Source organism: Echiichthys vipera, assembly GCF_963691815.1.
Source record: "Echiichthys vipera genome assembly, chromosome: 14".
NCBI classification, from domain to species: Eukaryota; Metazoa; Chordata; class Actinopteri; order Perciformes; family Trachinidae; genus Echiichthys; species Echiichthys vipera.
The window spans coordinates 13,833,457-13,860,415 of NC_139839.1; the positions used below are offsets into that span (position 1 = coordinate 13,833,457).

At 40.4% G+C, this 26,959-nt stretch overlaps 1 protein-coding gene across 7 annotated transcripts; it reads left to right on the forward strand.

Annotated features, from left to right (window-relative positions):
* The first annotated feature begins 780 nt into the window (after positions 1 to 780).
* Positions 781 to 26,146, forward strand: synj1 (synaptojanin 1). Of its 7 annotated transcripts, XM_083926999.1 has the most exons (33): positions 781 to 825; positions 1,872 to 2,030; positions 2,269 to 2,355; positions 2,832 to 3,099; positions 3,326 to 3,551; positions 4,539 to 4,622; positions 4,904 to 4,981; positions 7,554 to 7,615; positions 9,222 to 9,318; positions 9,894 to 10,069; positions 10,152 to 10,233; positions 10,348 to 10,500; positions 11,972 to 12,137; positions 13,003 to 13,194; positions 13,683 to 13,767; positions 14,185 to 14,325; positions 14,419 to 14,611; positions 14,704 to 14,862; positions 14,982 to 15,138; positions 15,265 to 15,391; positions 15,515 to 15,727; positions 15,808 to 15,886; positions 16,055 to 16,220; positions 16,354 to 16,527; positions 16,650 to 16,688; positions 17,732 to 17,854; positions 18,072 to 18,110; positions 19,681 to 19,722; positions 20,431 to 20,483; positions 20,591 to 20,780; positions 21,206 to 21,531; positions 21,841 to 21,864; positions 22,553 to 22,617. In XM_083926999.1, the coding sequence occupies exons 2-32, from the start codon at positions 1,907 to 1,909 to the stop codon at positions 21,859 to 21,861; spliced, it is 4,122 nt and encodes a 1,373-aa protein (XP_083783125.1). In that variant the 5' UTR covers positions 781 to 825; positions 1,872 to 1,906; the 3' UTR covers positions 21,862 to 21,864; positions 22,553 to 22,617. The 7 variants fall into 7 exon arrangements, with proteins under 7 accessions (XP_083783125.1, XP_083783120.1, XP_083783121.1 ...); XM_083926994.1 differs by lacking the exon at positions 21,841 to 21,864 and having other exon boundaries at positions 22,553 to 26,146; XM_083926995.1 differs by lacking the exons at positions 16,650 to 16,688; positions 21,841 to 21,864 and having other exon boundaries at positions 22,553 to 26,146.
* The last annotated feature ends 813 nt before the right edge of the window (positions 26,147 to 26,959 follow it).

Consider the following 26,959-nt stretch of genomic DNA (forward strand, 5'->3'; position numbering starts at 1 on the left):
GAAAGGAGAAAATAATCATATTAATAATGAAAGATATTCATTTTAAATAGAAGGGAAATACAGTTTAATTTCATTATTTTTCTTCCATTTAATACTTTTAAAGACTTTACGTATAATTTAACTTAATTCAAGAAAAAAACAAATTGGGGGATGATTTAAGTATTAAGTATTACGTATATAATTATATAATTATATGGATGAAAAATGTTGCCAGACATAACGCTACAACAGAATTCATCGTTTTTGTTTTGCAGTATCAGACCGAATGTAACATTGTCTCCAAATAAATGTTGAAATATATTTTTATCCATTTTTTTTTTTAATTTTGTGACTTCCTGTAAAAATGACTATATTGCATGTTAACGCGTTGATGACAGGATGGAGTGCTTGTGTACTTTAACGTTTATGGGTTAGCCTCTTTTGTTGCAAAAGTCTGAAAGAAACGTCAGATGGGTTTATTTCGTTATTATTAATATTGTCAAGCGTTTACTTTTGGTTTTCTGGTCTGTTTTGTTCATATCGTTGTCTTGTTAGCCATTGTGGTCTGGAGGTATTGTTTATGCATGACATAGTAATTCAATTAAATGAGTCAGAATCAAAAATACCTCACAAGAACCAAGAACGTTCATTGAATTTAGCGTGAAAATTATTTACGCACTGAAAATGCTTTCCGATGCCCTCGTACAAAAGCGCACGGTGCCATTCCACTATGTATTACGGTAACGTCAGGTAGGCGTGCTTTGCGTCGGAATGTACCATTTTTCGCTAAGACACCGGGAAGGATTTTGTTGTGACAGCGGAGTAACAACCCGGCGGGGGCAGACGGTAAGGCGCAATCCTCAGCCCTTTCCTCTGTGTTATTTAAATCAAACCTACAATTAAAAAGAAAAGGCCGACATTCAAATGTATGCACGGGTTTATATGTTTTTACATGTCTGAGCCGCTATAATCTATGTATTAGTAAATGTTATCCCGGACGTGCAGGTAGTAACGTTTACGTCAGCTAGCGTTAGCGAATCATAGCTACCCCTGTGATTAATTTAGCTAACTTAGCTAACGTTACCAGCTAGCATTAGATAGGTAAAGAGCAGGTTTATCTTTTCGTCTTTCTCGGTTTCTTCGTTGGTTTCTCGCCTTCATAAAAACTGGCGTTTAAGCTCAGCTGGCAGGTAACAAACGTTAACGTTAGCTTCGCCTGCTGCAGTTGCATTATGTCGTGACTGTCCGTGTCAGGATGGATGATGATATATCTCTATTCTCGGCCCAACGATATCTGTTCACAGTGTTCCTGCTGCTCAAAATCTCCAGATACCTGCGATATTCAGTGTAAAAGATTAGTTAGTTACATGTTTGGGGCTTGGCTTAATGTCGTTAATTGATAGTATGTAAGGCTTCTGAGGGATTTCGCAATGAAAGTTTCCTGGATCACGCAATTGTAATGTTATTACCTAATAATACGGTAGATTTCCATCATAAGATAAGATAATCCTTTATTATTCTCATAGTGGGGAAAAATGTATTATTAATGATATATTTATTTATAAATTGTTACAGCAGCAAAAGGAGTATAGTGCAAATACCAAAAGCATAAATAACATGCTAAATACAAAATATAATAATAGCCCATGTACACAGTCAAAATACAGTTAATAGTTGAAAACTAAAGAAAAAAGGTAAAGTGACAGTGAACCACAAAAATGGATACATAATAATAATAACAATAATAATTATATGAAGGGGATGTATTAACATTTTTTTAAATAAATATAAAATAATCGATAGGCCATCATACAATGTAGTAGCCGTCAAATAACAGATGTGTCGATTGAGAATTATTCTTATGCTGTCGTCCATTCTTTTTTGGTTTCCAGGTCATAACGTAGGTTTTTTGCATCTTGGATCAACAATGGCCTTCAGCAAGGGATATCGCATTTACCACAAGCTGGACCCACCCCCCTACAGTGTCATAGTGGAAACAAGGACCAGGGAGGAATGCCTCATGTTTGAATCGGGGGCTGTTGCTGTTCTGTGTAAGACATCTTGTTTAATTACACTGTAATGACGGATGATTGAAATCCTCTAAAGTCTTGCCCCAAATAAGGATGCTACAAGGGAAATACAAATATACAACATATATAATTCACTATAAAATGATGGATGTCATTCTTCTGTTCTATGATTAAGTCACATGTCACATCTTCCTTAAAGTTTAAAGGAGAACACTACCAATGTTTTCCTCACTTTGTGTTGCTTTTGTTTGTCTTCTAGCGGCAGCAGAGAAGGAGGCCATTAAAAACACATATGCCAAGACTGTTGATGCCTATGGCATCCTGGGTGTCCTCCGCCTAAACCTAGGTAAGCTACAGGCACATCATTGTTCATTGCTCCTTGTTGCAGAGATGTCCTGGATCCCGTCCAGATTTTGACCCCAGGTTCTTGTGACTGTGGAGGCCCTCAGTTTGTAGTCCTGTTGCTGCTTTCTTGTAAGCTGCTTTCTCCTGCCCTCTACATGACCTTGAAGGCCCTTGTTATCACAACAAGGGAAAAAGCTGCATAAAAGATTAAAGCTCAGTCTTATAGATGGCAGAGATTTGACTTGCTGGTCATTTCCTTTCAAATAGTGGCATCAAATTTAAATTAACCATTTCTTGTCCAGTCTTTTAATTTTAAAGTCTGAAGTTTAAATTCAGTTTTATTGTATCTTTTCTTAATGCAGTGCTTCATATCTATGAAGCTGCTGCTTGCGTTTATCCCTTTTCCCCACAATACACCATATATAATGTTTTCATACTCATGCCCCCTTTTTTTTCTTCTCCACCTTACCTCTGCAGGTGACTCTATGCTCCACAGTCTGGTGGTTGTGACAGGATGTAGCTCTGTGGGGAAGGTGCAAGATTCTGAAGTGTTCAGGGTCACACAGACAGACTTTATATCGCTGAAGAATGATCCAGGAGATGAGGATCGGATCGCTGAAGTGCGAAAGGTCCTCAATTCAGGGCACTTCTACTTTGCCTGGTCTGCCACAGGAGTTAGCATGGACTTGAGTCTCAATGCACATCGCAGGATCCTAGAGGACACTACAGATAACCGCTTCTTTTGGTAAGCTCATGAAATGTTTACTGTTCCAAGGTTACAAGGAGTAGGCACTAGGCAGGTATTTAGAGTAGTAAATAAGAACTAAGTATGTATTCTGCAATCTGCACGATCTCTCTGGTGAAATACTTCTTCTGAATGTGTCATATGGGGGCTGTGTGATTTGAAACTTGCGTGTAAAAATTCCCTGTTAACGCTGAATTTGTATGTGTCCGTTTGGATTAATCTATAGGAACCAATCTCTGCACCTGCACCTGAAACACTATGGCGTAAACTGTGATGACTGGCTGTTGAGGCTGATGTGTGGTGGTGTGGAGATCAGGACTATCTATGCAGGGCACAAACAGGCCAAGGCGTGCATCTTCTCCCGCCTCAGCTCAGAGAGAGCCGGCACAAGATTCAATGTCCGAGGAACAAATGACGACGGACAGGTGGCCAACTTTGTGGAGACTGAACAGGTGACTTAGATGTTTGATAGTTTTATTGACTCTCTCTTCTTGTTTGAGAAGGGTAATGATCAAAAAACAGTTTGATACTGTAGTTGCATCAGTTTCTATATGGGCTGTGCATGGTCACATGACCTTGTCTAATACAGTCTGTTTAAACACTGGTTATCTATTGACTGTTAGGGAGCCAACCTGGTGTGGCCTTATAGTGACACACTATTGCTCCAGCATTTCATGCTGTCACTGTAGAATTAAAATGTTCAACAGTAATAATTGTAGATGCATAGATAAGATTAAAACATTGTGAAATTGATGATAATATATCAGCACACTGATTTATTGGTCAAGCTACTTTGCTGTAGTTTAACTTCCTTTATTAAGTAAACTTCAGTCAGTATTTTGCTTTTGTTGCTGAGTCAGCAAAGTATCAGTGTCAGTAGACACAGGTACATTTGAGCATGACACCTTACTTTTCAGCTCTGTGAGGGAAAATATAGTTCTTTGCTTTTTCTCTTTTTATAGTTCCTGTTTCAGGAAAGAAACGCAAAGCTATAGGTTGGACAGAGTAGCTTAATTATAATACAATGTAATGCACTACAACGATATCAATATTTGCTGCCTCAAAAATTGCCATAGACGTTATCCGACATCTCTCTTTCAAACTCTGAATAGTAATTGAACATTGGAAGCTGTAGTGTAATTTCAGGGGTTTTGTGTTGGATTTTACTGTATTTTCAGGTATTTTGTTTATTTTGGACAGCACCTGTGGTGCTGACAGCTTTTTTTGTGCTGATTAATGAGTTGGACCTTGAAAATATGCCGGCAATACAGCACCAGAAATTTAGCCTCACTACTAATGATGGGAATTTTATTTGGTTTTCCTTTGTGTCCTGATAAAGCGGCCACAGACACACCTGCTGTTTAATACAGTGTTTTTACAATCTGTGTTTTGTCAGATGCAGATATAATTTACCCAAACTTTCCTCTTATCTTTTGCAGGTTATTTTCCTGGATGACAAAGTCTCATCATTCATTCAGATCCGTGGGTCCATTCCTCTTTTCTGGGAACAGCCAGGAATCCAGGTAATGGAAATATTAAATATAAACCTACCCTATAAAGCTGTGATTGTGAGGCTTTCATATATTAAACAACGCTATATGAAAAGCATGTTACTAACCTCATGTTTGTGTAGAAGTCCTGCCCATTTTGTAAATGCTACAGTTTTAGAAAAAGGCTCATTCAGTCTCAGTTGATTGCATAGTTTAAGTGTAAACACTGAACTCTGATGAAACCTATACATGGAGCTCTTGCAATTATACTGGATATCTTTAGTTTTAACACATTTTGTTCATGCTGTGTTCAGAAAAAGTCCATTAAAGGTGTTTTGTTGCACCTGAATGAGAATCGGCACCCTAATGGGATGGATGAGAACCCCCACCTGGTATAAGCTCTTTGTTTGTTTGTTTTTTGGGCTATTGCTGGTGCTGGCGCTTTCATACTGCAGATAGGGCTTTCTCTGTGCAATGTCAAAGACCAGTGGTGAACACCAAGGCAATCCCATACACAGTACCTGTCCAGGAAAGGCCATTTTGGAGATTCAAAGCAGGAACTAGGATCACCTGTTAAATGCACACCATAAATAAGATCACTGGGATTCTCCTGCCCTTGTCCTGACATTGCACAGACTAGTGGATAAGATCAGACGTGGGGGAGGTTAATGACAGATACAGTGGTTGGTAAAGGGCATTTTTCTGTTTTCCTCAGCTCCCAGACTTCTTTGGTCAGGTGAGAGTCTGGTCTGAAAACATCCCCTAACCATTTCCCTTTTACTTAATTCCCAGGAAACTGGATAGGTGTTAACTGATAATATGGACGAATGAACTGCTAAGTCTCTTAAAGCACCAAGAGAAGCCAAGACCATATTAGCCACCTATTCAGTCCAAAAGGTCTATGGTTTCGTCTAACACAGGGTAGTGGGCTTGGGGTTGTTTTCAGACAGAACTGTAGTCTTCCTGCTTTTTGAAGCACTGTTTTAGCTTAGTCCCTTCTGCCGATTGTGGCTTTGTAGGCTTACTTTCTCCTCCCCATAGTCTCTTATTCATTTCTTGAGCAGGATGGATAGTTTCAGATTTGTCCAGAAGGAGAGTTATTGTTTTTTCTACAGTTAGTTTATATTAGTCATAGAGAATTATTCTCTGAATCATCCTTGTAGTTAGTCATAGAAGTCATAAACACTGTTGGGAAAGATGCAAAGCAGTTCAGTGGTAGGGTTGCCCCCTTTTAGTTATTACTTGTTAGAGCTCTGGTTGATGACAAAATCTTAGTTCATTTTTTTTTGGTGGTGGTGGTTTTGTGTAAAGAGGGCGATATGACCGTCATAATCATAATATATCATTTCATATAGCATTTTTTTCTGTTAATTCAATAAATAAATAGTTGATATGTAATAATCACATCAGGATAAAGCCTGTTTTTGTATATTATGGTGAGAATTTCCGTAAATACTTGACAAATGAAAATACCAAGTATTTTCTTATTAAATTAAGAACTATATCAGAATGTAAAGCGTCATCCACACAATGTAAATATTGCTGTGATGCAGCTCAACTGCTCTTTTTTTAGACATTGTAATAGAAAAGATACAGAAGAAAACCTAAGCATGTTTACATCATTTTGACAATTATTATCATATCGTCCAGCCCAAGAAGAGCCATTTGTTTTTAGTGGAAAATGGTCACATGTGTAATCATAATAATAGTCACAAATGTGCTTTGTACTTTAAGAAGCACTAGCTTTCAAGACATTTTTCTGAGCAACTGCATCCAAACACGTAATCAATAAATTACAGCTTCACATATCTAGTTAATTGGTTGAGGAACTTCTAAGATTAATAGTTAACTAATAGTTTCTTTTATCAAAGACAGGAAATGTGTAACCTTGAAATGTATTTACATTTAAGGCCTTTAGTGGTATAGAAGAACCAAAGTGAGTTGAAATGGTGATTTGACCAATGACACTCCGGGTGTCATCTGTTTAGCTGGAGGATGTGGTCCAAGGTGTTCATCTGTAACCTGAGTCCTTTCAGATGCTACATCAGGAAGTTATTAAATATGCAGAGCATCGACCTGCACAGCTGCAGAGAGAGGAAGGAGTGACAAAATGGCAGCAGCTAGGAGCAGAATGTCGAGCCCTAGGCTAGCAAAAATGGGCACATGCAGACATTCAGGCAGATAATTTCTCCAGAGACAGTGCAATAGTAATAGTTATTGTCTAGTTTAAACTCCGAATGCACGTGTGTTGCTTGTGAACTGAATTAAATGACAAGTGGGGGTAAGAGGAAGCAGAAACTGAATGGTGCAGGCGGGATAATGACATTTTATTTTCTTCATTGAAGTTGATGATGTGCCGTTAAGAGACAGGAAGAGAAGATATTTTAAAAGTAAGAGAAGATAAATAAAAGTTGAGAATGTTACGCGCAGGCAGAGATGGGAACAAGTGAGCAGATCTCTGGGTAACAGCAGCTGTGCAAGGGTTTTGCTCAGCCTGTTGAGGTATGGTCATGTGTGGTGATGCCTGCTTTTACCTCTCCGTAAGGGTCTTTGGTGTATCCTGTGATTCAGTCAGCACTGGTAAACTCTCAAAAGTAGAGAATATTTAGCAGAATTAGTGAGGAAAAAAATCAAGTCGATATGCAAAAGAAAGTATTGTATTGAAAGTTCCAGTAAAGGTGACGGGCAACAATATTTCTCTGCTCTTCAGTGTCTTTGTCTCTGTATGCTGACACTGTCTTGCTGTTGTTCCTGTGCCATTCTTTTTTTCCACTATAAATGTCTTGTTTCCACTGTTCAAATGTTATCCAAAATCCTATCTCAAAATTATCCCTCACCACCAGGTTTTCTGGTCATCTGCAAAGTGTGTGTTTGCCTAACTTTCCTTTTAAAGGGTTTGATTAAGTTAAGAAGGACACTGTGACTTGTCTTTTTTGTCTTTTTCTTGCTATCTCTGACCTGCAGGTGGGCTCTCATCGTGTGAAACTCTCAAGGGGCTTTGAGGCAAATGCGCCAGCATTCGAAAGGTGATTCATGTATTCTATGTAGCGTGTGTATGTGTCTGTAGCAGTTTTCGGCTACTTTATCTGGAAACCAACAGATTACCATTCCTTTGAAGAGCAGAGGACACACCATAATACTATGTTTCCTGCAGTCACTGCCCAAGGCACAATTGAGAAAAGCTCTCCAGACTCTTGAAGGGGAAGATGTTAATTGAAGTGTGTCCTCAAAGGCCGGTTTATTAGAGGGAACAGAAAGGACACATTAGAAGCCTGTGATCAGCTGTCAACCTTAATAACCTCTATTTTATATCTATCACAGACAGTTTCCTTGCAAACTTCTTTCCTTAACTTTTTCACTCTTACTCACAGCATTCAGATCCAGACACTATTCTTTCATTAAATTCTAATTGTGTCTTCTCGTTTGTTGTATCTTTCCAAATTTTACGATGAAAGTTAGGAGAAATAGCTATGCTGCAGCTACGGATTGGTCTCAGGATTAAAATTAAGTTTCCCCGTGTTTATTAGTTCCCTAAACATGTCAAGACAAGCATGTCAGATGGTACATCAGTTGTATTATGTAACAATTTTTCACACCAAGTAGTTGGCAATGCAACTCGTCTTTCTCAATATCTGTCCAGATCAGGACTCATGACTCATCCTTTGTTATATTTTGTCACTTTTCTGCAGGGACCGCTTAATATGCCTGTGTTGAAATTCCTTAGATAGTACGAGGCCAAAAAAAACATCTTTTTATAAACTCTGAGACAGTAGCAGAGCATAGATTTGGTCTGCTATTGTCTCTGCTGGATGGTACTACTGCTCCATCTATTAAACCAATGTGATCCAGAGGCCCGAGATTATTTTAGTGCCTGTTCTTGGCACTCTCCTTTGTCCCTCCAGTTTCTACAGCTTTGCAAAAATACACACTATAACCATTTTAATAAGTGCACCCAGGGAGTAATCCCCATAATGTAGGTAAGGTATTCCCTCAGCTATTTATGTGCAAGTGTCACAGCTGAAGAAAGATTCATTGAAATACGAATAAGTAAAAGGACTTTTGAATGCATTACACATAAATATTTCACTGTTGACTCCAAAAATGAAGGATGAGTCCACATTGACGTGCCATTGTTGATGCAGGCCCACGAGGAATCCGCGCCTGCAGAATTCCGACTACTCCTATGCAGATTTTAAGCAAAAGCAGTCTTTGTTATCATAAATTAACATTGTCTCACATTACAAGCAACAAAAAAAAACTTTTGCTTAATTCTGCAGATTTTCCTTCTGTAGAAAAAAAAATATCCCATTCAAAGACATTTGCATTCCTTTACCTTTATGTAAAAGTAACAGTTTGAACAAACACGATACAGACTTGTCAGTGGGTCTTTGTTCCTGGGTAATAAACCGAGTATTGGGTCTCTTTACAGTACAGGTGTGGGCCAATCAGGTGTGACCTTGCTGTGCTGTTGCAGCCCTGGTTTCTATATTTAATGAGAGATCATGTGTTTTGGTACCAAGCAAGAGGACCTTTAATATGTTATATGTGCTTATATTGGTGCACCATTTGTCTGTGATGAGATTTTAGACTTTTAACTGTGCTTATTATGTGAGTGTATTATGTTTTGTGCAGACACTTCACAGCACTGCGGAGGTTGTATGGTAAACAGGTGATCATCAACTTGCTTGGGAGTAAGGAAGGGGAACACATGCTCAGCAAAGCGTTTCAGGTGAGAGGAACCACACTGATATGTGCTACAAGATATTTATCTGTTAGAAACAAAAAAGACTTGTAAATCAGATGCTGCATTTACTCTCTTTGTACACTCATACACTAGCAACAGCGAGGAGCTCTTTCGTATCCCAATTACTGAACCATGAACTCTTGTCAGGTCACATTTCCTCTGTGGTTTTATGGCTTGTATCTTGTTAAGGTATAAAACTACATTTCATTAATTAATATTAAATGCATTTCCTGGTTAGCCATAGCAGGGAATGTTGATGCAATAACAGAACCTGCAGGGCAGCACCTTGTGTGCAGACTATTGCAATATATAAGTTATGTATAGTCCAACTAAGTAGTAAATATTTTATCCATTTAACAAAACGTCCACACACATTTAAATTAGTAAAGAAGCAAGGTCGATAGTATTATCAGCTGTCAACTAAGCAATAGTTCTAAAACCTGCATACTTACTAATATATTGCTCCGTAGACAGAGAAACCACATCTTGCATGCACCGCATTTTTGCATTCAGTTGGAATTTCTGGGAATAAGTCCTTTTCCTCTCTCTGTCACCCTCAGAGTCACCTGAAGGCATCAGAGCATGCATCAGCAGTAAAAATGGTGAACTTTGACTACCATCAAAATGTGAAGGGAGGCAAGGCAGACAAACTCCACAGCGTCCTCAAACCCTACCTCAGCAAGTTCATAGAAGAGTGTGGGTTCTTCTACTACTCAGGAGAGACAGGGATCGCAAGGTGAGAAATAAATACAAATGTATAAATTAGTAATAAATTGCATTTTTTTATTGCATCTTAACATTATAAAATGTATTTGTAGGACTCAGGGGGGGACTATTAGGACCAACTGCCTGGACTGTCTGGATAGAACCAACAGTGTTCAGGCTTTCTTTGCCCTTGAGGTAGGAGTCTGACAGCATGCTCTTCTTTTGCTATAAAATTTCTTCAGCCCAATGTCCATTGTCTTTAGTGTTGATGCTTATAGTTTTATCCCCCCCTTTTCCTCACCACACCAGATGCTGCCAAAGCAACTGGAGGAAATGAGTCTGACAGAGAAACCCCAGCTGGTGGCCAGGTTCCAGGAGGTGTTTAGGACCATGTGGTCTGCCAACGGAGACTCTGTCAGTAAGATCTACGCAGGCACTGGTGCGCTGGACGGCAAGGCTAAGGTACAAAATATGAACACACTAAGTGCCCACAAATGTATAAGGTCACAGTAATATATAGATATAGATATATAGATATCTATATAGATAGATAGATATAATTTCCATTATTGTATCATATTTTATGAATTTCTGGTATAGCTTAGCCTGCTGTAACAATGTCCTCCCAATGTTGACACTGGCTAGGTGAATGGCTTATTTCATTGATGCAAATGCAGCACACTATAATATTGAATATTATATATATTGAATGTGTTGTATTTTTAGTTGTTTCTTATTTATTTTTTCCATGAAGCAAAATTGACTTAAGTATTAAATTATTATTTGATCTAAAAAGTTGTAAAGGGTGGACATTTCATTAGCATCTCTGGAATAGACAATCTTGATGAACACATTTAACTGATAAAGATTATTCCAGCTGAAAAGAAAATAGGCAAGATTTCCAAAGATATCTTATTTTTACCCCATTAAATAAAATGTTTTGTATAGTTTGGGGATTTTTTTTAAAGCTTGAGAAAGTATCACAAAGGCTCATTATTGTACCTCAAAACCCTTGGCAGCTTAATATATGAGCAAGTCATGGAAGGGGAAACATAACTGTCTACTTATAGAAATGGCTATAGAAAGTGCTGCAGGCACAGTGCAATAATGATGAAATCCCTCTAGGATGACAGAATTAATTGTTACCTTTTGACTTCTCTCTAACCATAAATAGCATCTTAAAAAATAATGTCTAGTAGTGCATTGTGCATGCAGTGCCAGAGTTGATCCTCTCTGTGTGTAGAATTGCATGCTTCACTTTCTTAACCCTTGTGTGCTATCTCTTTCTGCTATTCCCTGGACCTCTCTGCCTCTGTGGTAAGTTCACCAGTCGATGTTGTTTTTGAGCTATGGGTCTATTCCTGGTGCATTATTGATTTTGGTGTCTGTGGATTAAATGATGATGACGATGATGATGATTATGGAGGATGGGATTGATGGGACTTCTTTATTTAAAAAATGAATAAAATACAGTCTTATTTCCTTTTAAATACCAGTGTGATACATACTGTCATGACCTGGCAACTCATGAAACCTCCATTGAGATCTCTTCTGATTTATAGAAATCAAGTTAAAAAGAAAACAAAGGAAATGTAGCCCTTGCCCTCGCTTGTTGAGTGATCATTTTCTTTCTACAGTATCATTTCCAGTTGTTGCCTTCATTATCTGACAACATCTGGTGTCTTGATTGGATGAACTTGGAGGAAACAATTTAAATGATTGCCAGTCTCATTAAATCAAACCATGTTGCACATCAGTCAGTGACATTTTTACATTTTGATCCTTCCGGGGCAGTTAAAAAAAAAAAAAAAATCTATATTAGTTTGATCTCTCTCTGTTCCTTCTTTTCTCTCTTCTGTTGTCAGAGTGGCAAGTATAGACTTTTTTCACACCATGGTGGTTTTTAATTTTTTGTGCCGTCTCTGTTTTGTAGGCTGGGAAGCTAAAAGATGGCGCTCGTTCTGTGACAAGGACCATCCAGAACAACTTCTTTGACAGTTCTAAGCAGGAGGCAATAGACATCCTGAGGCTGGGCTCCACACTCAACAGTGATTTGGCAGACAAAGCCCGAGCCCTGCTCACCACTTCCAGTCTTTATGGTAATTCAAATATATCGAGTGTTATCTAATTTAGTCGACAAATCACATCCTCCCTCAGATGTATTGATGAATGGTGTAACAAATGCATTTTTTTTGCTTCATATAACATGTTGCAGCTTCTTTATTTTATGATTTAAAGAAAATCCTACTTTTTTGCCCCATGAGCTGGAATTGTTTGAATATTTTGACAAGTTTCGACCTGTATCTGTTGTAGCACTGTTAGCCAGAAGCTATCTGCACAATAGAAGGGTTTGTCTGTGCCACGTCAAGTGTAATCTCCATGTGTCAGCTCTCTGTCCCAGTTAGATTAATGCTGACCAACTGCTCTGCTAGAATTATCTGTTAAAGCACTGGTTAACCCGACCTTCTCTCCCTTCTCTCTCGCCTGCTCTTGCCACAATCTTAGTCACTGAGCCCGTCTTACAATCAGGTATAGTAACTGACAGACCGCCCCCAAGTGGATGGATATTTTCATCCCATCACATCGTTTCATTCGTGTTTGCTTCACATGATTGATTATTCATTTATAATCCAATGTTGGTAGTGGTTTAACCCTCTGTCAGTACTCATTAGGCTTTTGCAATAGCGATTAAAAGAAAGAAGATGCAATTAAATTAAACAACACTTTGAGTGGACATTTAGACAGAAATGAACCATTACCAAGGTTGATTCATTAAATGTACAAAAGTTCTGTTTTTTATCCTTTCTCCCATGCCCCATGTTTTAGAACTTGGTTTCAGTCTTACTTTGTTGTATTTGGATGTCCTCCCATTTGGTTTTTGTTTTGTTTCCCTGTATGCCGCCCTTCCTGTAGACACATACTCAACCATTTTACCCTCTAATCCTACTCTCCTCCCTTCTACAGCCTCCCCAAGAGTATTGCTAGGAATGTGTCAGAACTACCATAAATACACAAAGCCCAAGCAGATCCGCGTGTGTGTCGGCACCTGGAATGTCAACGGGGGTAAACAGTTTCGCAGCATTGCTTTTCGCAACCAGACACTCAACGACTGGCTTTTGGATGCTCCAAAGAAGGCAGGGCATCCTGAGTTCCAGGGTATGTGTTTCATAGTGCTGCTTTTATTTATTAGGTGAAAGGAATGTTTGAAGTTTTGGGAAATTCTTGCTGAGAATTAGATGAGAAGAACGATATCACTCTAATGTAAGCCAGCAGCAGGTTAACTTAGCATCCAACAGCAACACCTCTAAAGCTTACTATAACACGCTATATCTCATACTGTAGTTTAAGGGGGTTATGTGCCAGACTATCTCTTGGCCGGGTGCATTGACTTTGTAGAGCGTATGCAGTTACAGTAATGGCAAGACTTTATATGTATATATATGTACAGTATATTTACTTAATATAGCAGAGGTCCAGGGAGCTAAATGGTCAACCACAGCTGACATTGTTCAAATTGCCATTTTTGTAGGTTAATGCATTTTGAATGAAATTACTATACTGTTCACAAAATCGTATTATGTTAAAATATAATGTTTTTCTATCATACACTTATTTTGAACATTGTGTATTTTTTCTCTTTGCAGACAGCAAAGCCAACCCCATAGATATCTTTGCCATCGGTTTTGAGGAAATGGTTGAACTGAATGCTGGCAATATTGTCAGTGCGAGGTATGTGTGCAAAATTCCAGCCAGATAACTGACCTGCCTTCTTCTTCTTTTTTTTAACCTCTGGGTTGTAGGAAATTAGGTATTTTTTCTGCTCACTATTTTCCTAGTATCAGGAATGCAGTTTTCACTTTTCAAAAATAAAGATGGGAAATATTTAAATGCATTGATTACATAAAAAAGGGCATGGAACATATATAAAATCCTGAAACAGGAAGTTGATTTCAAAGGTGGCCATGATCCTGACATAATTAGATCTGAGCTGGACTGCTTAGGCCTGAGCTGACAAGGCTAATATGACTTATCCAGATGTGAATTCTTTTGGTTAAATGTCTTGAGGAGGAACAAAGATGTTTTTGGCTTGTCTGGGTGTTTTTTTCTTTTTCTGCATTATGACACATCTCTCTGTTTTTGTCACAGCACTACAAACCAGAAACTATGGGCAGCTGAGCTACAAAAAAACATATCACGGGACCACAAGTACGTGCTGCTTGCTTCAGAGCAGCTGGTGGGAGTGTGTCTGTTTGTTTTCATCCGCCCACAGCACGCACCCTTCATCAGGTTTGAGCAGTACATGTGCAAGACAATATTTTATTTATACTGGAAATCCCAGTTATGGTAACAAATGTCACACGAATTAAATATGTTTTCCAGGGATGTTGCTGTAGACACTGTAAAAACGGGGATGGGCGGGGCTACAGGCAATAAAGGAGGCGTGGCCATTCGCCTGCTCTTCCACACCACCAGCATCTGCTTCGTCTGCTCCCACTTTGCTGCTGGCCAGTCACAGGTCAAGGAGAGAAACGATGACTACAGTGAGATCACGCGCAGACTCACCTTTCCTATGGTATGGTATGGTGACCATGACATGAACAAGTGATTTTACGAGCACACTTTTGCATAACATAAGCATAACCGCATCTGTTTTGTCCTTGCCAGGGTCGTCTGCTATACTCTCATGACTATGTTTTCTGGTGTGGAGACTTTAACTATCGAATCAGCCTGCCTAATGAGGAAGTGAAAGAGCTAATCAAACAGCAGAACTGGGATGCCTTGACAGCTGGGGACCAGTTGTTGGACCAGAAAAATGCTGGTTTGGTATGACCTACAATACACGTTTACAGCACTAATTACGTTCCCCTCCTCTCAACAGAAAACATTGTGCCATTACATTGAGCCTTTTATAGTGCATACTAATGCAGAGATATCTTCGACAGGTTTTCAGAGGCTTTATCGAGGGGAAGTTGGATTTCGCCCCCACCTATAAGTATGACCTCTTCTCAGAAGATTATGACACCAGTGAGAAGTGCCGCACACCAGCCTGGACTGACCGCATACTGTGGAAGAGGAGGAAGTGGAACTTCAACAAAACAGGTAAGATGCAGAGCCACTGCAGGTAAGGCTAACAAACCCAAATAAATTTCCATTCTATCTCAGACCTTCTGACTGGAGACAACATTACAGCATGTAGTCTCATATGCATTTGTGCATGCTTTGCAGCTGAGGAGCTGAATGTAGTGGGGGCAGCTTCTACTTCGGGGGAGAATGAAGACGATCCAGACAACCCCTGGAGCCCTGGGACTCTGATGTACTACGGCAGGGCTGAGCTCAAGACTTCAGACCACAGGTAATCTGTCTATAGGATGAGAGTAAATTTATAAAATCTAAATTCACCATAGCAAGATAATTGGCTGCATTCACATCCACGCTGCGCTGTCAAGAGGAACTCACTGATTCTGTCTTTCTTTAGGCCTGTGGTGTCGATAATAGACGTGGACATCCTAGAGGTCGACCCGGAGGCACGGCATCAGGTCTATAAAGACGTCATTGCTCTGCAGGGGCCTCCAGATGGCACCATCCTGGTGTCACTCTGCTCCTCTGGCCCTGACGACTACTTTGACGATGCACTCATAGACGAGCTGCTAGACAAGTTTGCAAATTTTGGAGAGGTCATTCTCATCAGGTGAGCCTGAAATCCCGGCACAGACATATATGTATTACCTCCAGACCAAGATTGCATTGACAATGTCCTTGTTAATGCAGGTTTGTCGAAGAGAAGATGTGGGTAACTTTCTTGGAAGGCTACTCTGCTCTTGCGGCTCTGTCTCTCAGTGCTTCCACTGTAAGTTATCATTATATAAAATGTGTATCCACCTCTATTGTTAAAACTCAAAGTCATTCATAGTTTTAATCCCCCCTGCGCACTTTTTTTAAAACACTTTTTCATCAATTATATACCTGGAACCAATGTCTGCTTCTCCCTTGTATATGTCTCTTGGTTACATTTTAGGTACTTGGCAAGATGATCGACATCCGTCTGAAGAGTCCGGGCTGGATTAAGAGTCTGGAGGAGGAGATGAGCGTGGACAGGATCTGTGGAAGCATTCCAACTTCGGCTAGCTCCACCCTGCTTGCTGAGGACACAGACATGGGCGATGATGATTATGATATGGAAGGTGAGGGTTGACGGCCAAACAATCCCGATCCTTATCCTCAAAAATTGAAATATATATATATTTTTATGCCAATGATATACAAAAGACAGTATGGAGTACCAAGTTCATGAATTTGTCTCGTCTCTTTTATTAGGTGATGTGGACGAGGAGGTCGAGGAGATCCTTCCCCAACACCTTCAGCCTGGAGCGGGCTCTGGCCCTGGATCCTCCCCTCTCCCATCCCCACGCAGTAGTCCCTGTCCCTCCCCCACCCACGGAGAGCCTAGCAGGCCTAGTCGTGGAGTACAACCCTCTCGACCATCACAGGGTAAATTTAACATGCACCTGGAATCAGGTTGCTGAAAGTATAGTCTATTCATCAGCTCAGGTTCCAGTCTCTTCCTGGTGGAATATAAACTGTAATTCTGTTCTGTTTGTAATGCACTGAAGCAGATTTAAGTCCATCTCCAATGAGGAGAGAAATCCCAGGTAAAATGTAATGCGTGGCTATTTAATTTGTGTTTTGTGTTAGAGCGGCTTGTAGTGTGTTTTACAGTACACTACTTGTTTCTTTTTTAAACATGTTTTGTAGTGCAGTATTAATATGTGTGCAGTGATAGCTTTATCTTTTCTATAGTCAACACTGAATGTGGAATGAGAGTTTATGAAATGTGAATGGGAAAATATCAACGTTTATTTATACAGCACATTTCATACGACAGGCATAGACTCAATGTGCTTCAAAATTACGTTAAAAAAACATACATGACAAAAACGTATATAAAACAAAAGATAGCATAAAACAGGTATTGCAATGAAAAGGGAATACAATATTAAAATAGTATTATTAAAAGCATATAATAAAAACAACAATACTGATTCTTACCCATTAACCCCATACTTCAAACCTTCCTCAAATGTTGCACAAATAAAAAAACAATACATTTTTAGTCTGCTTTTGAAAGAAGACACTGCTGTAGCTGATCTTAGTTTCTGTGGTAGAGAATTCCTGAGTGTAGGACCATAATGACTAAAGGCACAGTTAGCTGATTTACAATTTATTTACAATTTATTATAGGAGACCTTTATGTGATGATGTAAAGGTTCTGGCTGGTGTGTTTTCAGTGAGCATGTCAACAATGTATGAAAGACCTAAACCATTCAAGGAATAAAATTATTTTTTTTTTAAAGTATTTTAAAATAAATTTTTTGTTTTACTGGGAGCCATTGAAGAGAAGTTAAATATATATATATATATATATATATATATATATATATATATATATATATATATATATATATATATATATGTATATGTATATTTATTTCCTCTCTTGCTCTTTTCCAGATAAATTTAAATTTAGAGGAAATAGTAGATGCGTGTTTTTCTGTATTGTGTGAATGTGCTAGTTTTCCGAGCGTGTGTAAACTGGGCAGTCCCAAATTTTTGCAAAATTCCAAATGGTGAAATGTTGCTGTCCCTCAGTTTAACCCCTCCCTTTTCTTTTTGCACCTCTTTTTATTCCTTCCAGGGCCTCCTGTTGACTTCCAGCCTGGTGCCCCCACATCTCAAGAGCCCAAACGCCCACCTCCCCCTCGTCCCCATGCCCCTCCAGCCAGACCAGCACCCCCTCAACGCCCACCACCACCTTCAGGTATCATTTTTAACCTCCTTGTCTACAGTTAATTAAAGCCTAATTTTCCAACATTTTAATCACAGAAGCATTAGCCTGCAACCTTAGTCAGAGTGACCAAATAAAATCCTACACTGGAAGGATGGATAAAAATGTTTCAGTATGGTGCAGTATGAGATACTTAAGACAGGTGTTAACACTTTCACCTTTATCCCACTGCTTCTCCTCATTCCTGAAGGAGGCATGAGCCCTCTGCCAGTTAGAAAGGACTCTGGAGGTAAAGTGATTAGTATTGAACTGTGTGTTTATGTGCCTATGTTGCTCAAGCATTTAAATTAGTGGCTGCTATTTTCCATCTGATGCTACACAAACAAAATAAATTGCATTATTTTCAGTGAGCTGTCATCAGATCCACTGCTCATTTCAGTTCAGCATAGAAACACGTACGTTTGCAGAAGAAAAAATGCATTCCCTGAACAATCAATGAACCATCATGATATGAGCACTCTCCTGCTCTGGACTACTGTACATATACAAGTTGAAATGGGAATGGACCATGCAGTTCTTGATTTATGCTTGATTTGAGTGTTACAACTCCTAGATTAAGGTGTTTAGAGTTGAGAGGTTGTGAATGACCTCTTGGGTCAGTTCAAAATGCAGTGCTTATATATATATATATACAGTATGTGGCTGATATATTCAAAATAACATCTCCCCTCTGTGGTGTAACTGTGATTACTGTAAAGGTGTTGTTTACTTAACTAGACGTTTCCCCAGGTATTGTTGCCCTTATTTAAATATATTTAATGTGGAGTAGCTGGTAAATCAGGATGTATTTTTTGTCATTTAAAAAACTGTTTCCCCTCTTTGACTTTAAGACTGTGGCGAATGTCTCAGCCCACTGTTTGGTAGGAGAGGCAGTGAAGGTAACTGGCCAGGCAGTGGGTCTTTAAGCTCACGGATTGGTAGGAGAGGCAGTGAAGGTAACTGGTCAGGCGGTGTGTCTTTTAAATGTCATCTGATCCCTGTAGTCTAGTCTTACACTCAGTCATCAATGCTTTTTTTTACATTGATGGTCTTGTGTGTGTGAAAGAGATGTGTTTGGTAGCCTGTTGGAAAAATAATATTTGGCTTATTTAAATGCAAAATCAAAGCAGGGAATATAAAATTGTCTAGGGGACCATATACTGCAAATTCAGACTTTTTTTCCCAGAAAAACAAGATTTCTCCTTCCCAATTTAATACTAAGGGGTCCTACCAATTAGTGTCCGATGTTAGGGATTAATTGAAACAACAAAAAGCAGGCATTTTCCCTATTGAGACTTGATGTTTTGTTGATGTCTGAAAGGAAATATCACAACTTGTTTAAGACAGAGGATATGCATCCAAATGAGTCTTCTTGAATCACATTATAATCAGGAGTCATGAGTGACACACATTGCTAGAGACCATCAGACTGAAATGGTTGCGTCGTTGTAGGGAACTGGATACCTCACTATTGTACACTAACTCACTGTCATTATGGACTATACAAGTATTGATTCGGTGATCATAGTCTTTTCATAACTGGGATATTAAACGAGTTAAAGGAAAATACCTTCAGTCAGGTCTTAAAGTCAGCTCGGCTGCAGTAATCCATTATGATTCGAGGGGAAATCGTTCCCAGGCAGGTCGATATTCAGACTCAGAGCATCTCAAGCCTCACTGCTTTGCTGCATTAAAACCACCATATGCTCTTCTTAATGCTTCTAGTAAAGTGTTGTCATTGCGAACACCTGCGTCCTGTGACCAGTATTCCACTTTTGTGTATAACAGTAATGAGGTTTGGTTTCCTTTGTGCTGCAAAGGACCTAAAAGCCCTGCACTTCCTCGGCCAGATGCTAATGCAGGTGAGTGCCAGAAAGCATGACGTAGCCTCCATTAGCATTAGTGCAACAATGAAATGACAAAAGATTGTCACATAGTTGTGCAAGTTTGTTTTAGCTCCATAAACACCTATCTTTTTGTGGAGTTTTCTCGTACTATATTATCCTGTGTTATGTAAATACCTTGACGCAAATCAAGCCCGTCCCAGGGTGGACAGGGTTTGGTTGCACAGCCTGTCTTCACCTGACCCACTTGTATGGTGTGTGTGTGTGTGTGTGTGGTTAGTTGAATCTCTCTGTTACAGTAAGGGTGTGCATGATTAGCAGGCTTGACTTGCGTGTGGTGACTGTACGGTGAAGTATAACAGCCGACATTTAAGTTGCGTGGGAACGCGTTCACAGGCACCGACAGGAGTTCAGCAAGGGAATAATGAAAGAAGAGGTGTGTGTGTGTGCTTGTAAGCTTGTGTGATTAGCAGTTGGCTCACAGAACAAGGCCTGCTTCTCCTCCAGACCTCCTGCAGCTCAGGGATGACTGAGCGAGTCATTATTATTAATAATGAAGTAAGCCATGGGGAATTTGGTCTGTCATAGGCTGGTGTGGGTTTTGCAGTGCACTTGTTGCTCTTAACACTCCTGCTATTCTTACATGTCTCCCTAAGAGGCAGGAGTAGTATGATATTTTTTTTTGTTATTCCTAATGTAGCCAATTTGTCTGTCTTAACTCTTCAGCTCGAGGCCAGGTAGCAGTGGGAGCTCCCGGTCCCGGAGGTGCTCCCAGACCAGTGAGTTTACAACTCTGAATATTCATAACAAAAGGAACTTAACCTATCTTTTACTGATTTTTTACCCACTCTCTTAATTGCTCCCTATTTTTTATGACATCATCTAGAATATCCCTCCTCGAGCTGGGGTTATCAGTATGCCCCCTCAATCTCGCCAACCACCTCCCTCTCACCCTGGAGCACCCAGACCCATCCCAGAGGTGCATCCCGGGGCTCCTCGGCCCATCCCAGACACCCACCCTGGAGCCCCACGACCTGTGCCCAGTGCCCAGGCCAAACCCGCTGAGCTGCCTCTGGGTAAGGAATACATTTTCCTGTGTTACTGAGTGGTATTTAAGGGATATTTCAGATATTTTGAAGTGGGGTTGTATGATGTAGTTATCCATAGTCAGTTAACTCAGTTTGGAGAAGCAGGCAGGAGTCTCAGCACAGGAGCTAAGCAATGTACTGCTGTGGACGGAGGCAGCAGAAATAACGTATATTAGCCACCTAATAAAGGCTCACCTAAGATACTCTGCATCAGTGTAAGTGCATCTTATATTTAGAATATTTCTACCACTTCACCTTGCTGTCAGTTCTTTCTGTTTGGAAAAAACCTTTGCACCGACCATCATCTATTGCTGATTATGAATAACAACCTCATACAACCCCACTTCAAAATACCTGAAATATCCCTTTACTGTGATCTAGTGAATTTCAGCCTTCATTCTGTCCTCTCTCAGGTCCTCCTACAGAGCCCCCTGCATCCAGACCCCAGGTTGCATCACCCATGCAGCCACCAATGCAGCCCCAACCAGCGGCCCCTTCAGTTCAGTCCCAACTCCCACCACCAATGCAGTTCACACATCCAGCGCCACTTCAGCCACAGCACGCTCCTAAAACAGACTCCCCACCTGCCCCTGCCCCTGCTGCTGCTGCCGCTGCCCCTGCCGCTGCCCTTGCTGGGTCTCCACAAGGTCTAGCCTCTCCTAAACCCCCACCACGTTCCCGCTCCTCTCACGCTCTACCACCCGATGCTGCCAAGTCTGAGACAGCCCCAGCTGCGCAGGTTAGTGCCAACTTCCTTTTCATTAAATTATTGGAATTTCAGCTACTGAACAAAGAACACTAACATAATTATCTAACTGGGTACAATGAGACTTTTCTGCTTGCATGTAGTTATATAATGTACTTCAGATTCATGCTTAAATTCTGCTCAATAGACAAGGTATTATCAGCTAAATTATGATAAGTGTTGGAGGTGTAGACTGCGAAAATAGCCTTTCTCTAGAACTTTGTCTCACATCAGATGAGCTTAGTTGTCTGTGTCATTCTTCCTGCTTTTGTCTCTCTGATACATTTGTCTCTCTCTCACAAGCTGGAGAAGCCCTCAGGGTGACAGGTACTTTATATTAAACCACCTCTTTGTCTCATCCTCCATAGCAAAACAGTCCTCTGCTCTGATGTTATCACCTCTAGTACATTACACCCAGTAACCTCCTCCTCTCGCATAAATGTTCCTTCCTTTTTACGTCTCCTCAAGTCCCCAAGTTATTTTAACTTTGTCGTCTTTTTGTCGGTCAACATATCAAACCATTATTGACATGAAAAGAAAAGCAGATCAGAAAAATGTGATGTTTTGTCGTTGGCCATTTCCCCCTCATTAGTCCTTTCATATCTGCTCACTGTTGTGTAGGTGTTGAAAGTGAGCACATATGCAATGACCTCATAATATGATTTGGCATTTTGTTTAATTTGTATTTCATGAATTTGTATTCAAGTTGGTGATCATATGTGGACTGTGATACATACATCAGCAGTAGTCAGTGTATTTAAGGTGGTAAGTTTAAAGGAACCATGTGGAGTTTTTGACCACTAGCGGTGTTATGGATCAAGTAAGAAATGCTGCTTGTAACTATAAGCCTCAGTGGGTATCTTTAAGCTTTGATCTGAGCTAAATAAATAAGATTATAATAGATTAATTTATGGACCATTAATTATTATAGCACACTTCAGTCAATGGTTCATATTTTCACACAGCATTTGTTGTGCCGGCTGAATGGCATTTTCTTTGTTTTGTTCCTGTTTAGACTAATGGACTGAATGGAATCGAAAGAGAAGCACAATGGAAGCCCGACCCCTTGGACACGCTTGCTTCTGATTTCCCCTCCTCTTCCTCATCCTCCTGGCACACCACTCAGTCCCTGACCAGAGGCTCCTCTCTGCGTACTCCCCCTTCTGTTCCTGTGTCTAAGTTTTCCTCCGGCACTCTCCCTTTGTCCTTCTCCCTCCAGTCCTCCGCTCTGTCAGACCTGCAAGCACTCGAATCGTCCTCCTCTTCCTCACTATCCACCCCGTCACCTTTTGCCTCCACCCTTCTCCCGCCACCTCCTGTCCCGTCTCGTAGCCGCTCGCAGGAGATGCTGCGCGTCTCCCCTTGCCCCCTCTCGACCGAGCCGCTTCCGGCCCGACCCAGCAGCACCAATCCCTTCACAGGTCCACTGGCACAGCAGTATCAGCAGCAACGCTCACTCACCCCGGACTTCAGCGTCCAGCGTCCCGCCCCAATGCCAAACTTTCAGCGGACCATGTCTGCTCTTACTCAGCCACTTATCCCCGGCCCTGCTCCAACAGCAGTCCCTACTGCTGCACCCGCCTCCCAACTCCAAAGGACCATGTCCCTGTTTGCTCCATCATCCACTTTAAATCCTACTTCTGCTCCTCTGCTCCCCCTTGCCCCTTCTCCTGTCCCCTCCTTGCCTCTGGCACCACCGTCCTGCATTCCACCTGTCCTCGCACCTCGTCGCCAGCCACCTCCACCAGGAGGGAAACCGACACAGCATTGGGTCACTTTTGATGATGATTTGGATTTCCAACCTCCATTGAAAACACCACAGGCCCCCGTCTTCCCTTCCAATTCCCTAGTGCCCCAAACTCAGACTCAGCCCTCACGCTCTGTGTTTGACTCAGAACCCGACTGGTTATCCTCGACCCCTTCGGTATTCCCAAGTCTCCCGCCTCCTCCCATCCCAACTAGAACTGTAACAAGTAACCCAAAACTCCCAGAGGGACCCAGTGACGACTGCTTCTTCCCCAGGGAGTCGACGGAAAGATAGGATCATTCTTAATATGTAAAGGGCATATCCAGATATGTATAGATCTATGATAAATGTGTATATGTATGTGTGTGTGTGTGTGTGTGTATGTACAGAAGAGAGAAGTATCTAAGAAGTATAGACCAATCCCCTTCTGAATCACAGGAAAGGATTTATATCTTGAGCAGTAACATGAGAAGTGTATGAGCCTAAACGTGTGTTCTAACTTTACCACAGAGATGTTTGCTTCTTTCCTGATATTAACATTTATTTTAATATGAATCGTTCAGCTGTTTATTTTTAATCGTGGCAGCAAACGTGCCTGTGTCTACAGTATAGAGTTATATAAAAGTACATCTATACGCACAAATCATGTGTTTAACCATCTGTGCAATATCAAGACACTTGCGTTCACCTGTGAGGTTCAGTATTGGCATTTGCTACATCCGCACACACAGCGGTTCATATCCATCATTTTGACTGACCTGTACATCAGGGCGGGAATCTCAAGAGTAGAGGGTAATCTTCTACCTTTTCCCTTTACATGTAGTAGAAGGCTATGCACTGCAGGTTTTACATTTGCCCCCAAAATAGTTTGTTGTACATTTTTTGTTCTGTTCTCTAGTGTCCGAGGGGTGCAAATTAAAAATACTGTGCACTTGCTTTTATCATGAATGTACTTTACGTTGCACTAGGTTTTGTTCACTGCTACAGGACTGTATTGTCAAGACATTTTTGTTCTCTCTATTCAGTCATCATTCTTTATCAATGGGCTGTTACGCTTACCTAAATATATTTTGTAGCTCTATATCAAAGCCTATACATAGTGATTATGTATAAATGTATGTTATAACATGGAATTGACTCACTAAATGTGCATATATGTGTGTGTCATGACCGTATCAGTGGTTTGCACAATCTTAACTGATAAGCACTGAAAGGCTGTACGTGCTCTCTTGGTTGTATTCTTCTCTATGGCAGAGTGACTGAAATGAGATTGAACAGATGACCTTTTCACAGCGGTAGTGTTTTGATCCTTCTTGATTTGTCCAAAACATTTAACCACACTTGTAAATTCAGAGAATGTGTGTGTGTGCGCGTATACTTCTGTTACTCTAAAGTATGAAGATGGTGTGATTTGGGTCTGTGGACATGCATATTTAATAATAATAATAGGAGGGCACTTTTTTTTTTTTTTACTTCAACTTTTGTTAATTGTACAAGTCATGGTTTTGATTTCTAAGAACATTTACTCTAATCTATTGTTGATACTGTGGTGAGAAGTAACGTGTCGTGTTTGAGGTGCATATTGTCTTTTGTCGTGTTTGGCCGTGTTTGTGTTTGGATGGGAGTGTGTGTACAGAGTTCAGAGTGGAATATCAGAACTTTTTTCCCTTTAGGAAGTCTTTTCTTTTTAGTGTGCACAGTGTAGCGTACAGGTTCTGAACTAACAGCCACTGTGTTCACTCACTCATGGCTGTAGCTGTATTTTCACTGTGCAGGCTGCCCGGGGCTGTGCAGCAGGCTTAATGTATGCAAAAATGTTAACAATACAGCCCAAAGGACTTTTTTCCCCCACAAAGCATCCACCACCTGAGTGAGAATTACCCTATAATAGCAGCACTAATGGAAGATAATTCACCACCTTGACTGAATATATAGACTCAACTACACTGTATGCTGAAACGCAACACCGGTTTGTCATTTTCCCTACGAGTGTTGGGCGTGTCCTGTCCTTCCCAGGTGCAGTGTGGCCCACATTCGAGACAGTAGTGTGATTTGAGTGTCGGGTGTCAAACTTCTCAGTGTTTCAGATCCATCTGTTATATCTAACCCATAGCTGTTTCCTCCAGTTGAGAGTAATTGTTACTGAGCCTCGTTGATTTGGTAACCATCCATGAAGTGTGTGTGTGTGGTGCTGTCAGAGGTGATGTGTCAGTATTTTTCCCTGTACTACCTTACTTCAGTCTTTCACTGCTGTTGAGATGTAATAGGGCGGAATCAACGTTGACAGTGATGACAAGCAATAGTTTTTGCAAAAGGATCAGCGGCATATGCCATCCGTGTAATTTAATCCAATCAAATGTTTCCCTCAACCTTCAGAAGTTATGTAAGCAGCTGAAATGTCTTAAACGCATTTTGATGGCTCATGGATAAAACATCTGACCCAAGAGAGCTAACTAACACTTCTGCTTCGTTTTAACACAGTGTAAAATAAATAATCCTTGTCCACTGCCCTGAAAGCAGTAGCTACCTATGTAAGCAAGTGTATCAGGTTGCCTTTGCTTACATGTCAGTGTCATCTCTAAAATGCATTTATTGTGCTATCCAAATGTGTGCGGTAGATGCTGTATCTCGATTATCAGTAGGTGACTAGCCAGCGCTTTGTGTCATGTCATGTTCAAGATGAGGTTTTATAGGAAACAAATTGCTCCTTTTGTGAGGTTGGTGTCTCTTTTTATGGCTATAACCCATAGTAAATTAAAGAGTCTGTGCTGTTGAACATATTCTGTATGTAATAAAGAAACATGAAGCTGCGATTCATGTTAATATCCAACGTTCCATATTTTAAGTGCACAGCTGATTGCACATTTATGTAAGAAGCAGTTTGTGTTGTATGTATGCAAAAATAAATGTAAGTTGACCCTGAATGTTGATGTTTGTCTTTTCTGAAGGGTGGCTGTAACTTCATTGCACATCATAAAAATATACCCATGTACAGTGTATGTGCCATATGCAGTGTATATATATTGATCATACCTCTTCTCAAAATTCAGTTGTACATTACATGTGTATGTGTATCCCGTCATCAGTTAGTAACTTCGTCAAACTTAATTTTCAAATTAGACAATCAGCTAGTCCCTGTGATAGGGCACAGTGCTCTGGAATGACGACACAAGTTCAATTTACTTTTAATTCATATTTAATAAATCTTGATGATGTCTAGCTGATTTGCTTTTACTATGATTATCTCATCTCATCTCATCTAGTGACTAGTGTAAGCTAATTGATGATGCGTCGCTTTGTTTATTTTGTCTCATAATATAACTGTACTTTTGTGGATATTAATTTAATATGTAAATTTTATAAAAGTGTAGCAGGGAGTAATTATTTATCAATAAATTGACCTAGGTTCAGTTAAATATTGTGTCCTGCAGGAATACTGTGGCCAATGGTGACACCATAATCCAAGCTGATTTTGTTATGCTTAATTATGCTGCTATAGGCCTAGTCTGCCGGGGATAATAGTGGTTCTGAGCTTCTCTCCTCTCTATCTGTATCATTCATGTCTCATCAATGCATGTTACTTATTCAACTTCTTCCCTGGAGTTGTTTGTGCTTTGTCGTCTCGCAGAACTCTGCTGATCGTGGAGGTGCCTGCTGCCATGGTCCTGCATGACG